Source organism: Eulemur rufifrons, chromosome 29 (genome assembly GCF_041146395.1).
Source record: "Eulemur rufifrons isolate Redbay chromosome 29, OSU_ERuf_1, whole genome shotgun sequence".
NCBI classification, from domain to species: domain Eukaryota; kingdom Metazoa; phylum Chordata; class Mammalia; order Primates; family Lemuridae; genus Eulemur; species Eulemur rufifrons.
The window spans coordinates 91,019,109-91,033,407 of NC_091011.1; the positions used below are offsets into that span (position 1 = coordinate 91,019,109).

Sequence of the window (14,299 nt, forward strand, 5' to 3'; positions counted from 1 at the left end):
ATTTTATTCTGAATAGAATGCACTAGAAACAATTTAAATAGTGTAATACCCTCCCCCATTTCCTAATGGAGTTGTATTGACTTTTTTATTCCCAAATAGGATCACATTCAGCCTGCTGTCATGGCAGGCTTTTCCTCTTAACAACATAAAATAAAAACTCTTATTAGGAAATGATAAAGGCTGTGAGACAAAGACTGAGAGCAGGAGTAGAAACAATGTTGTGTGTGTGTCACCTTAAATGACAAGGCAAGTGAGTTGAAATCTTGCTCAACTATGCCAGTTTTTAATAATGCATTTAAATAATTTAAATTCCAAAACACATCATTAAAATACTTTCATGATGGAATGTCTTAATCCTTTGCTAAAGATTTTTTATAGGCCGGGCGCGGTGGCTCACGCCTGTAATCCTAGCACTCTGGGAGGCCGAGGCGGGTGGATTGCTCAAGGTCAGGAGTTCGAGACCAGCCTGAGCGAGACCCCGTCTCTACTAAAAATAGAAAGACATTATATGGACACCTAAAAATCTATATAGAAAAAATTAGCCGGGCATAGTGGCGCATGCCTGTAGTCCCAGCTACTCGGGAGGCTGAGGCAGTAGGATTGCTTAAGCCCAGGAGTTTGAGGTTGCTGTGAGCTAAGCTGACGCCACGGCACTCACTCTAGCCTGGGCAACAGAGTGAGACTCTGTCTCAACAAAAAAAAAAAAAAAAAAAAAGATTTTTTATAATTATACTCCTATTTTTCCAAATTTATGAAAGAAGCGGACGCTCAATGCAGATCACTTGCATATACACATACAAAAAATTTCTTTAAAACACCTTTATGTATTTTGTTCTTCCTTTAGGTGTTTTTTAAAATCTAGAATGTATTTCTGGATGTTTTTCAATTTAGAATAAAATTTATTAAGGGTATACTACCCGTCTCTGTGTGTGTGTTTGTCTAGGCACTAGGTCACAAGGTAAGATGTATTTCCAGTGGGTCATGATAAATAGAGTTTGAAAGTCACCATTCAGACCATACCCCTTTTATAATCACAGAGCCTTAGTGGAGAGAATAGTTTCTTACCCCTAACTGACTTGGCAGATATCATCAGTCTTAATCATGCCAAATCCGTGTGCTGCTTTATTTCAGTTGTTCAAGTAAAGTTTTAGAAAAGTGTGAGCAGAAGCAGAAGCAAGGTCTGCTCCACACACATGGAACATAATGCAAAATGCGTTCCACACGTATAGAAGCCTGGCATGAAAGCCCGAGCATTTACCTGTATGAAGGCCTGGGCTCTGTCTGCTCCTCTTTGCTCTGAGCGATTCTCTGTAACTAGTGGGTGAACCCGATTCTCATCCTAAGGGAGAACTACGCTCAGAGAAGAAGTAGTGAAGATGTATTACTCTGCCAGCCCCGCACCTCGTCCAGTCCCATGTCCTCAGACCACACATGTACACTTGTCACATGTCACAGTCACTTGTGACTCCAACCAGGGTTTCAGTAGCTGCAGCCATTTTCAGATTTCCCTCCTGCCTGAAGGAGAAGGGTAATCGTAGCCTGTTTTCACTAATCAGTGATTTAGGTCGCCAGATGCCATTTTGGAGTGACGGTCACTAGATTTATATAAGCTATAAATTCGGCCCATGGAATGAAGAAACTGATTGAACTCAAAAGGGCCAAAGGTCACAGATACTGTTCCAGCAGGGCCTAACTTGCAATTTCTCTTTTATGGCCGCAAGCTGGAGGTGAGGATCTGAATTGAACAGGAGTGAGAGAAGAGGGACTTCCTGGTGGGCTTAGGTAGTTCACTGGGTGCACCCGAGAGCTCCCCATCTGCAGACCCATGTTGTTATTACAAAAATAATAATTAGAGGATACGTAAATGATACAGTGGGTGGCACATAAAGAGAAAAACTTAGATAATTTTTAAAAAATGGGAAGGGGTAAAATACAGTTGTCCCTTGGTATCCACAGGGGACTGGTTCCTGGACCTCTTCTCCCCCTGCAGGTACCAAAAATTCATGGATGGGAGGCTCAGTCAGGCCCTTGAGAGAAAATGGCATAGCATTTGTATAACACCTATACACATCCTCTCCTATACTTTAAATCATCTCTAGATTACTTATAAAATCCAATACAATGTAAATGGCATGTAACTAATTGTTATATTATTTAGGGAATAATGACAAGGAAAAAAGTCTGTGCATGTTCAGTATAAATGCAACCAACCATCCTTTTTTTTCCCCCAAAAAACTTTATTTTTTGATTTTTTTTTTTCCTCCTCAATGTTGGCTAAGCTTCAGCAAACTATATTTTTTTTTTGATAAGCATCCATTGATTAACACTGGTATGATTTTCAGAGTAAATAGGATATACATGCTTTGGTAGTAAAATTTTAAAATAATGGATATATTTCTTTTATACGATATGAATATATTTCTAGTAATGAATACATAACTAGTCTTCAGAAACTGAAGAAGGAAACACAGCTGAGCCTCAACTTCTAGGGAAGTAGAAAGTAAGAAAAATGCTGAGAATGCCACGGCCACTTTAGCTGCCCCTCCTTTCATTCTCTGCTGACACCGTGAGCTTCCCACTGTTGTAGCACCAAGAAGAAAACAGATGCCGGTCACACTCCTTATAGCAACTTAGGGATTTGTGTACGTAAAACATGTTGGGCAGGCTCTCCTTAACTCATGGTTTGTATGGCAATGGTTGGTTCAGTAAATAAGACAGAAAAGGGTGGAAAGAAGATAGAAGAGGGTCTCATTATAAAAGAAAGGTGAATATATTTTGATGCACCAGGTTGTTCAGGCTGGAGGAGAAGTCAGTACTTGATTGTATTATCCATCTTACCACCACCAAGTGTCAGTGTTTACAATTTGAGTGTGGGAAGGAACTCAGATACAATCAGTCTAACTCCTTCCGTTTTACGGCTAAGGAAAGGCGTCCAGGCAGACTGGGATGAGAAGACAGACTTCAGACCTAGGCTTCTTAGTATGTGACATTCGTTTATCCCTACAAACTCACTCATTTTTTTTGGCAATCTGAATAAACTTATGGTCTATGAACCAGTATTTAGTCTGAAGTATGTCAGAAACAATTTAATTTTTATGCTTAAGTTTCCTCTGCACAAATTTTCCAGTCTAGGTTATGATTATCATGATGACTGTCACCCTGCTAAAGCTTAGTGTATTTACTTTCGAGTTTGGGGGTTAACATGTCAGTAGGGCTTCATGAATTATCACTTATCTTTCACGTCATTTCTCTTTTCACCTACAGCTTATATAACTACCTGTTTTCAAATAGAACAATTAGGTCACTGATTCTTAATTTACTTTTAAAAGGCAATACCAAAGACAGAAATAAGGTCAGAGTGAAATGGTGCAGTTCTAACATCCCAATCCGGAAAGATTTTTTTTTTTCCCTGTAAAAGGAAATGTATATTACATAGAGGCATCTAATGTTGTTAGGCATTTAAGGATGTGCTAGACTCCAAGAGGAACCTCAACAGTTTTCTCTGCTTCAAATAAAAAACAATTTTCTAGGACAAATGGAATGATTAATAACATAGGAATAATCAGTACTGAATTTTATAGTGGAACGATCCCCATTAGCTTTCCAACTGAATGTAACACAGCTTATTTGCTTTCTTAAGACATAATTTTCCAATTATTGTAAAACTGAGATCTGTCTTGTATCATATTACATCTTTAAAACTAGTGGGCTTCCCACAGAGAGGTTTGGACTCCTGCAAACCCAGGTGAGCTGTTCTGTTGGGCAATCAACTGCTGGCAGATGAGGTAAGGCAGAGGTACCGCGGATGCCTGTCTGTTGGTTAGGGTTTGATGGCCATGGTCCAGAGGAGTGGGTGGTCGGTCTCCACCGTCACTACACCAGACCCGTCGTAGGTATTGGAGGTACTGACCACTGTTCCAAACGCAAGCACATCATTTGCTGCAAGAAAATTAGAAAAAAAAAAATTAGTAAGAACCAATCCTTTTTCCAGTATAGACTGACTTTATCAGTGGTTAACCAAAAAGCAATTAAGCACGTACTTTGATAGAAGATATATAAAAGGTGGGATAGGCGAAATATATGATGTAGGGCTTTAAAACTGAAGGTTCCTATAACTTGCTATAACCATTCTTCCTGGAATTGGTTATTTACCATTTTGGGTTATATACCATTCTTAGTACTAAAGTTTTTTCTGTTTTTCTTTACCAGTTGTAAAAGCAAAACCCATTATCTATAATGTGCTACTTAAGTCCTTGCCTGGGTGCAATTGTAATTTTTCTTGATGATTCAGAATTAACATTTTATATGTTATTAAACTGTATAAAGGTACAGTGTTAGCTTCAAGTATAAATGATATGGGACAGAAATCTAACTACCCGAAAAAACATGGGATTTTGGTCACTTTTTTCTTCATAAAGTAAGAAGAGTCAAAGTGAATATGGCTCATGTTCTATACAATTAATAGGAACTCAAGGTCAAGACTTTCCAATGTGTCATCTTGAGCAAGTCACTTAAGCTAAGTTGTAATGTAAGGGCAAGAGATGAGATAATCTTTTACTACTAAATTATCAAAGTAAAAGGCTTAAGAGTTATGTAATTAGAATTTATATATTTATAAATTTTACAAGTACATATTTGTATTTTCTAGCAAGTTAATGTCTAGGCAGAGATTGGTAACTTCATTTCTCTTTGCTTATACAGGAGCAGTTCCCTTCATCACCATGACTGTGAACTCATAACTGATCTAGAAACATCCCTTGATAATCAATAATTCAAAGAGAAAATAAAACAAGTTGTAGAGCCAGAACTGTCAGAGTCAGGCGAGGCCCTTTTCCTTCCAACAAGGCCTGACTGTGAAGTTACACACGGCTTTGGGGGAAACAATTCAATTACAATGCTCGCGTCCCACCAGAGGGAGCCTGCTATCTTTCCCAGAAAATCTTGAAAAGGCTATTTAAAAATTCAGAAATGGTCTTACAGGATAACGTATCATCAATATTCCCAGTTCACACAGTTTATTAACACTGTTAATATTTATTTTTCATAGTTTTCTATGTCTTTACTAATGCAAACACAAGGTTATCAGAGAGAACCTCGTGTGAACGTTACTCTAACATGTAATTCAGTGTAAGAAGCTCTTGCCTCTTAGGTAACTTGGGACTTCTGTGAGATGGTGATGGATACCTGGATATTTACGGATCTGGACACTACGACCTGGATGGTGGATTGGAGTGGTGGTCGTGGGATTCACAGCAAAGTCAACCTCTGTTGGAGAAAGAAGCCTTGACTCTCCTGGAGGGGGGTTTTGCTTGGAATCAGGGTGCTCCCCAAGTGGCTGCCTGAGACCTAGGGCTTCAAGGTTTTCCCAACAGTCAAGGGAGTCAGGGAGAGGGTCGCTTGAGCTCAGGAGTTTGTAGACCCCATCTCTACTAAAAGTAGAAAAATTAGCCGCTGTCGTGGTGCACGCCTGTAGTCCCAGCTACTCAGGAGGCTGAGGCAGGAGGATCACTTGAGCCCAAGAGTTTGAATTTGCTGTGAGCTATGATCATGCCATGGCAGTCTAGCTGGGGTGACAAAGCGAGACTATGTCTCAAAACACAAAAAACTTCAACCTGCGTATTTTAAAATATGATAATTACATTTACCTTATAAGGTTATTGTAGGGATTCAAGAACATAATTCATATAAAGTAATTGCTATTTCACATAACTCAAAGTGTATGCAAATGTTAGTTCTCATTAATGTTAATTTATTGAGGACTGAAAATAGAAAAATTAGCCAGGTGTTGTGGCATGTGCCTGTAGTCCTGCTACTTGGAAGGCTGAGGCAGGAGGATCACTTGAGTCCAGGAGTTTGAGGTTGCAGTGAGCTATGATGATGTCACTCCTCTCTAACCTGGGCAACAGAGTTGAAACTCTGTCTCAAAACAAAATAAAACAGATGTTTCTTAAGGCTTGACTCTGTGCCAGGGACTGGAGTACGAAGATGAGTGTCTCTGCCATCAAAGTCCTCACATTTCAGTAAAAGACAAGGTGCATATATAATCAAATCCCGGACAGAGGCATGAGGCAGGCCACGGGGGGAGGGAGGAGGGTGCCTTCCTGGAAGCCAGGCTGGGGATGTGAAGCCTTTGGTGATGGGGGACCACAGGCATCCCCAGAGGCCCAGCCCCTGGGCCTCTCAAGAATCTGTGGACTGACACTGGTTTTTTGGCAAAAATAAGTAAAATGATTTTTTAAAAAAGGCAATGCAAACATTTTTAAATCAATAAAACTGAGGGAACAAAAGGGAGTGAACTAGGTTTGCCTGGGAGATGCTATTCAGAGGTGAATGAATAATTCTTGTTCATTCAGGACTTTATCTGAGTCGTTATAGTACACCAGGCATTCAAGGTATAGCAGGATTTTATCTGCAATTTACAGATGAGGAAAATGAAGCCCAGAGAAGCTATGATGATAACAAAAGTTGTTAAACACTAGCACATTATTAAGGGAGGCTAAGGTAATTCTTGGAAGAGCTCTAAAAAGAGAACTGATGCTGCCAGCAGCTTGATGGAGTAGAGTTAAGGAGATGAGTTAGCAAGAGCCTAAAAATCACTCTAAGATTTAAATGAATACTTTACATATCATACAGACAAATGCTTAATGAACCAATTATGATGAATCTTAAGGTTCCCTACCATTCTGGAACATTAGGTTAAGTTCTAGGAGTTAAGTTAGACATATTGGACATCACTAACTACTTAGGACATAATGGAACCACTGTCTACTCTGCATTCATCATTTACTCTCTGAAGATTCTTAGCCTATTTGGAGAAATGGCTACACATTAAGAAAATATGAGTCAGATCTCATTAGCAGAAAAAGCAAACTATACTGTCTGTAACATCAGTTTGCAATTATCAGTCTTTACAATTAATTTTTTGACATAAAAACCTTTACATACATGAGGCAAAAGCATCTATTTTAAAAATCACTAATTTACACCTCTTAAACTCTAAGAGGGGTTATTATTAAAATTGTTTCCTATTAAATAGTATTCATACTTATAGTTGCTCTTGAAATTTTTCAGAAATTAAATCAATATATTGCTTTTTCGCTTTCTTGAAGTCAGAAACTCAAAGCAGTCCTAGTGTGGAGCTGTAGAGTACATCCCTGGTATATATGTATATTTATACTGGAATCTTAAAAAATTAAGGCCATCTATCAACGAAATACATTCAATTATCTATCTCAGCACTGTCAAGTAGAAATATGTGATCCACAAATCTCACTAATTTATAATAGTAGCCACATTAAAAAGTAAAAATAGGTAAAACCTTAATGTATTTTATTTACTTAACCCAATATATCTAAAATTACTATCCTTTTAACTTCATCAATGTAGAAAATTATTGAGATATTTTACAGTCTTTTTTCATACTAAGTCTTTGAAATCCATTTACAGTATGTCTGAATTTGGACAAGTCACTGTTTAGGTGTTCAATAGCCACATATAGCTAGTGGCTACTATATTGACTGAACAGTGCAAATCTAGGTTGTTGAAGCAGGAACTATATTTATGATTCAGTTATCTGGTTTTCCAGGGGAACTTTATTTTTTGGTTTGGTTACACAGGTACTGATTTTCACTTCACATGCAGATACGCAGTCATAGAGTCCTGGGTTATAAATGGAACATTAAACTCAAAGTGAGCATATCAAATCATTTCAAGTGATTTCAACTTATGAATGAATCAACAGACACTTGGACACTTAACATACGCTCAGCAGTGAAGACTGAGTACTCTGCCCTTCAAGATGAAGGCTGAGAAATATCTAGCAGACACGGTAGAAAAGACAACCAAAAATACAAATTCTACACAAACCTAACTTAAAATTACCAAGAGAATATATGCTATATTCTATAAGGAATATAATAAGTAGACTCTTGTCTGGACATGTAGAAGATAATCTTCTAATTGTACTTCTTTCTCCAAATCATTACCTCTCCTTCCCAGCCGTCTACATTCCATCTCTGATGATGTCATTTCCATGTGAAAGAATAACTGATGGACTCTAATTGCCTATAAGATAATGTTCAAAATAAAACAAAGCAAAATATCTCCTCTCTCCCACCCAAACATCTTGGCACGGCATTTAAGGCCCTTCATCTTCTGGTTATTTCTGACCTATCTGCCAGCCAATCTATGCTACTTGTTATTCCTTGAATATGTTAGGAATTTTCTACTTCCATGAAAATTTCTGATGTGTCGCCTCCTTCTGGAACAAATTGTCTCTTCTCTGCATATCCTATCCTTCACGTCTAAACTCAAATGTCACTTTCTAGCCTGTATTGCACTTTGATTCTCTACCTTCTATAGGCTGAATTAGTAATTCTCTTTTCTATTTACAAATGATTGTTTTCCAAGATCATACTTTGTGTTAAAAGCTGACTATTTAGATGCCTAGTCTAGGTCAGGCAAAGTACAGGGTGAGCCTGAAACATCTTGTTCCAGAAAGCAAGAGAGTGCTCAAAAACTAACTTAGACTTGTCAAAAGGACACAAGGGCTGGGACAAATTTGGGGCACTTTGGGATAGAAAAGAATGGTGAGAGAAATGTATTACAATATACTGAATAATAAAAACATCTCCAGAGGCAGGTAGAGAGAGGAAAATCTCTTCTTTACAGAACGATACCAACTACTAAAGGAAGGAATGGCAGAATTAGAGGATCAGAAAGGTACCATTTTGCAGCCACTGGTATAACAATTGATTTAAGCAAGAACCATCAATGGATGCTGAAACCACTGGGTGAAATGTTGGGGAACAGGATATCTGGTAGTTTCAAAGCACCACTCCGTGTATTACCTTTAATTTCAAAAGAAAAAAAGGAGTCAGATCTCATGAGTACTACAATCTTAGACAAATGAGCAAACCCGGTATCACCAATAAATGGACAAACCAGTATCATGTGCCTCCTGATATGATACTAGGCACAAACACAACATCCCCTATGTAATCATCTTTGCCAAAAATGCTTGACCTGGATCTAATCACGGGGAAACAATCAGACAAATGCAGAATGTGGGGCAGTTGACAAGTCTGCTGCTGGCCTGGGCTCTTCAAAACTGTCAGTGTCATGAAAGACCAAAAAAGCAGAAGGACTTTTCTAGATTATAAACAGACACAGTAGCTAAATACAATGCATGCTTTTTTTTTTTTTTTTTTAAAGTAGATCCTGGATTTTAAAAAGTTATAAAGAGCATCAATGGGCCAATTGGGGAATATGAAAATGGACTATATATTATTCTTTCAATGTTATCTTTTCGGAGTAGCTAATGGCACTGTGGTTATGTAGGAGATTATCCTCATTCTTAAGAGATACAAACTGAAGAATTTCATGGGTTTAGTATGATCATGTCTTCATGTTATTTTCAAATAGTTCAGAAAGTAGAATGCATATACACACATACATATAAAGAAAGAAATGCCAATGTAGGACAAATGTTAGCAGCTGGTAAATCTCAGTGGAAGGTATAAAGATTTTGCTGTACTAATTCAGTTTTCCTATAAGTTTGAACTTTTTCAATATTAAAATTCAATATTAAAATCCGGGAAAAAAATTTGGCAAAAAAGGTTAGGAACTTATGAGGGGAAGTTCTTCCCTCTTATTCACCTTTGTTTTCCCCAAGAGGTGAAGTAATGCTGTTCCAAGGCATTAAGAAATGTTCATTGATTTGAAGTGCACCAAAATAAATTCAAACGGAAGAAAACGTGTGCCAGATTTCGGAAGAAATTATCTGGTCTGTACTGCACCTGCATTACAGCTGCTTGGAAGGGCTGGGAAAGAGATGCTGAGCACACAGTCTGCATGTGGTGAGGGTGCTGCCTTTGTCAGCCTACTGAAGCTCGCCAAGGGTAGCCCTCACTTACACTCACTGATGCAGGAGGACCTGAAAATTAACCTGCATTATCTACCAGAACTTCTCAGTGCCTGGGAAAATGATAATAGCAAAACTTATTGTTATGCATGTCTCTGATAAGAAGCTGTCAGCAGTGCTTTCTTTTTGGACCTTATCTCTCGAAACTCTGGTCTGCTAAAGACTCTTCCCAAGGTGAGCACTCATCACCTCTTTATCCTGACAACTAATCCTTTCTGGACCTCAAGTGTCCAAGGAAGGGCTATTATAATTCTATTTGAAAGAGGCTGCATTTATCTTCATCTCTCTCAGAAGTCACACATTTCCCTTGCCCTTGGATTAGGGCTGGGAGGCATTAGAAAGTTTCTGATGTTCAATTATTCTTCCTTCTTCATACTTCCTGTGTTATGACTCAGCCTGCTGTCCACAAAACAGTTAGACCAGGGAAATGCTGCTGCTTGGAAGAATTAGAACTTATTATGCCAGGTAGAAAATGTCTACCAAGATCACTTTCAGATGTTTAGGCTTTTCTAAACTAAACAACAACAAAAAAAAGTCATTACTTTTCTTTATTAAAAAGAACACCCTAATGCATTCGTTATTAGCATGTTTTACTCTTGGTGGGCCCCATGTTGCTGTTAAGGAGCCAGTCAGAGCTGTTTTAAGAAAAAAGGAAAGCTTACTGGGTTTATAAAATGAAAATGACAGTCCAGATCCATGAAATGTGACCTATTTGCTTTAATTATTAGTGGTGAAATGAATGATCTGTATAGAGCTCGCTGAAAACCTTCAGTGTGGAAAGTCAGTATCGGATCTAAATGTGTGTGCAAGAGAATGACAGATAGTGTTCAAAGGCTGCGCTCTTTCCTTCAACTCCTGGGCCTGGCATTGCCTCCTGGGACACTGGCCTGCCCCAACACCACCCACACAGGGCAAAGCCAACTGAGTCACAGTCATCCCAGTCTGTTGCTGGCTGGCTGTGGAGCAGGGAAAGTCATTTTGTGCTGCTGGGCCTCATGCCATTCCTGAAAACGCAGGTGAACTTTTTCATTGTAATATTCTATGACTTTTGCTGAAAGTTCCTCAGGTGACCTCAGCATCCATTTGCAAAGTGCCAATAATACCTGTCCTTGTTATCTCTAATATAGCTATCGTGAAGATGAATGAGTTAATGTCTGTGAAGGGCTTTGACTTCTCCAGAAAAGTGCTGAAAATTTGTTGCATTATTATCACCATTTTATCTGCACTGAGGATGCTTCAAAGTGGCATTTGCTTCTATCCTTCAATATCAACAGAGATTATTATAAGTACATCAAACAAATGGGAATGGCAACGAAAAGTGAAGAAAAAAAAGAATATGCTAGGTAGCACAGTAAAATGACTTAACATCAATCTCAAACCTGCAGGTGATATCCACACAAAATAAACTAAAAAGAGGCGTAATCCATACCCTTTTAGAATTTACCAGTCCAATCAGATAACCCCAAACAGACAGGTAAATAAAAAAGCATGAAAACATTGTGCTCAAGAAAAGGTATTAATGTATTGGGAGGAATAAGCAGTGATAAAAGACTATTATAGGATGCAGTATCTCTTCCTTAGACCCTGAGAATGAGGGAAGAGATCTGAAAAATGAAATGGATAGAGACAGAAAAAGTTGGTAGCACCCCAAAAAACCTGCTTGAAAGGACATTACTCATTTGAATAAGATTTGATTAAGCCACTCTATTTACCTGTCTATAAGCCAGCCTATATGCATGGGTACATTTTCCCTGTTGTGATCAAGGTACATAGCTTGAAGTGTGAACTTGTCCCTTACATATTTAAGTTAAGTAATTTTTCTGTATGATGACTTGTATCTGTAACAAGAAGGCTATACGCTTAATTGGTGAAGGCACCTACTAATCTTATTAACTATATAGATTTCGACTGGCTGCATTATATGATGTAGGATCGGGATTAAAGTTGTCACCTTGAGTATAGATGGAAGCGGTGAAAGTGTGGAAACCATGAAGGTCAATGGCATACTTTGGCTTGTGCCATCTGAATACCCAGGGGGTACCCATGGAAGTAAAGTCAGGTGGCTCTACAAGGGGAAGAAGGCCTGGTAAGTCTACTTTACAAGCCACTGTTGCTGACCTTGGATGCCACATCAGACAAAAATGTTTTCTGATTTAGTTAAAAATAGAGTTCTTAGTTTTTCAATGCCAAGCTAAGATTAAGTAATTTGTTATGTAAGTTTGATGAAATATAATGTAGTCATTAAAGAAGAAGACTGTGCAGAAATACAGAAAAATTGCTTAACTGAAATTTGTAAAGGGCAAGCTCACACTTCAAGCTATGTACCTTGATCACAACTGGGAAACTATGCCCATGCACATACATTTAAATTTTCTTATAATATTTTTAAACAAATGAAATAACAAAAATAGAATGGCACGGATTTTCACATAAACCATGTGAAGAAAGAACACCTCCTTAAGTCAAAGAGGAAGACCACTTTGGAGAAATGTTTCCAAATTCTGAGCACAAGGTACTCATGTTAGATATTTTTGAAAACGCCCTCGTTGTAACCTATCATCATGTATATGTATACCTACCCGCCCCCCACTGCTGACAAAATCCACACACACCAATATATTTTTATAAATCTTCCGATTTCTACCACCACGGAAGCATTAGAAAAACCACTGCACATATTGAGAACTCTCAGGAGTGAAATTTAAGTACCATTAGAAGTTGATTTTCCATTTATTTATGGTTGGGAAGATCTAGTCAAATTAATCAAAGAACTGAGTCCTTGAATTTTATAAAAAGCCCTTGAAATTCTGAATGATTTATGTAAAACCCCTGTGAGAGTCTGGCTCAATCTTGATTAATTCGGCCAGACCAACTGATCCACTCAGGCGACCCCTTGCTGAAGCAATGCCAACTCCTCTCCGGAAGGTGTCGCCCTGCTGCCTGTGTCCCTGCGGGGTTCCCCGTTTTCATCTTCGCCTCCACCACCTACTCTACTCCAGACTCCCTGTCACAATGAATACCTGTCCCCTCCAGCTGCTCCGAGCTCCGGGCTACCCTCCTGCTCCAGCCCCGCCCCGCGGTCCACGCTTCCCCCTACCAGGAACGTCAGTGTGACGTGACTTCAGCGCCTTCGGGGACAGAAGATCTTGCTGATACCTCAGCTTGAAACTGCGAGACTCCTGAACATGAAATCCCAGTGGTCACAGTGGCTTTTCATTGCCTTGTTGAAAAATATTTATCACACAGAAATGGTAGATGGATATTTATGATCAAGCAGGGTTCATTAAATCATGGGTCTGTTTTTAGAACAGAATTTCATTTAGTGAGAGTCTGACCACTGTCTTTTAGGAAAAACAGCAGTTGATTTAAGGTCCAAATGTTCTAATATTAGCAGATATGATTTGTTATATCAAAGGTAATGAAGCAATGTCTTAGACTTTGTCCATAAACCTATAAATATATACGCTTGCTCCTAGTATATTTCATCATGACCTATTTTCATTTTTAATTTCCCCTTACTGATATGCAATAATAATATTTCATGTTAGGAATAGCTGGCATCTTACTGTATGAATATTCTAATGGGTCTGAAAATATTAGCCATTCTTAAGAACAAGTTACTTTAATTCACAATTAATATATTTTCCCTCCTGCTCTAGTTACAGTAATCCATTGTTCAATATTCATACAGTGGACCTTTTCCTGGTGACAGCCTGAGCTTCTCTTTTTTGATGAACCTTCTTTGCATTAACTATTTGCATGCAAAGTTGCATATCATCCCAGCCTCAAATTTGTGACCTTATATTTAGCATTATATTAATACTATATCACTGTGGAGAGGTGGCATGTATCTTATACATTAAATATTCAAGTATCGTTTTCTTCCAATTAGATTATGCTCCTTCTGAGCATAAATATGACTTGGTCTAACTTCTTTTATTACAGAATTTCTAATCTGGAAGAGACCTCATCTGTACCTAGTTCAGTGGTTTAGCACAGACAAAAGTAAAGCTGTCCCCCTCTTTACCCAATTGGGAGTGCCAGGCTCAGGGTTCTACTCATTTGGCTTTACCTCACTCCCAAACCAAGTGGCCACAGGGAACTGGCTAGGTAGGTCTTTAGGCCTTCAGAGAATGTAGTTCAAGGGCCATTGGTCTAATATCCAAGCACTGTATTTCAAGACGGGAGAAACCAATCCAGGATACCTTATTGACCCGAGGGACAGCTCACAGCACCAGAATCCAGGTGTCTTGACTGGTAGCTCACTGTGTCAAACTATAGGCCTTCACACGTTGGTAGGTCCCGAGAACTATTTTTGGATTAGCCAATCAAAGTTAAATGACTGAAGCTGCATATTGAATATTTAAATTGCTTGAA

General features: G+C 38.6%; 1 protein-coding gene across 3 annotated transcripts in view; it reads right to left on the minus strand.

Annotated features, from left to right (window-relative positions):
• Positions 1-3,814: 3,814 nt before the first annotated feature.
• Positions 3,815-14,299, minus strand: part of TPK1 (thiamin pyrophosphokinase 1) — a 330,950-nt gene continuing 320,465 nt past the window's right edge. For all 3 annotated transcript variants that reach the window (XM_069461802.1, XM_069461801.1, XM_069461804.1), the window contains one exon: positions 3,815-3,939. In XM_069461802.1, the coding sequence (XP_069317903.1) occupies positions 3,821-3,939 (119 nt within the window). In that variant the 3' untranslated portion in view covers positions 3,815-3,820. The remainder of the gene's footprint in view (positions 3,940-14,299) is intronic.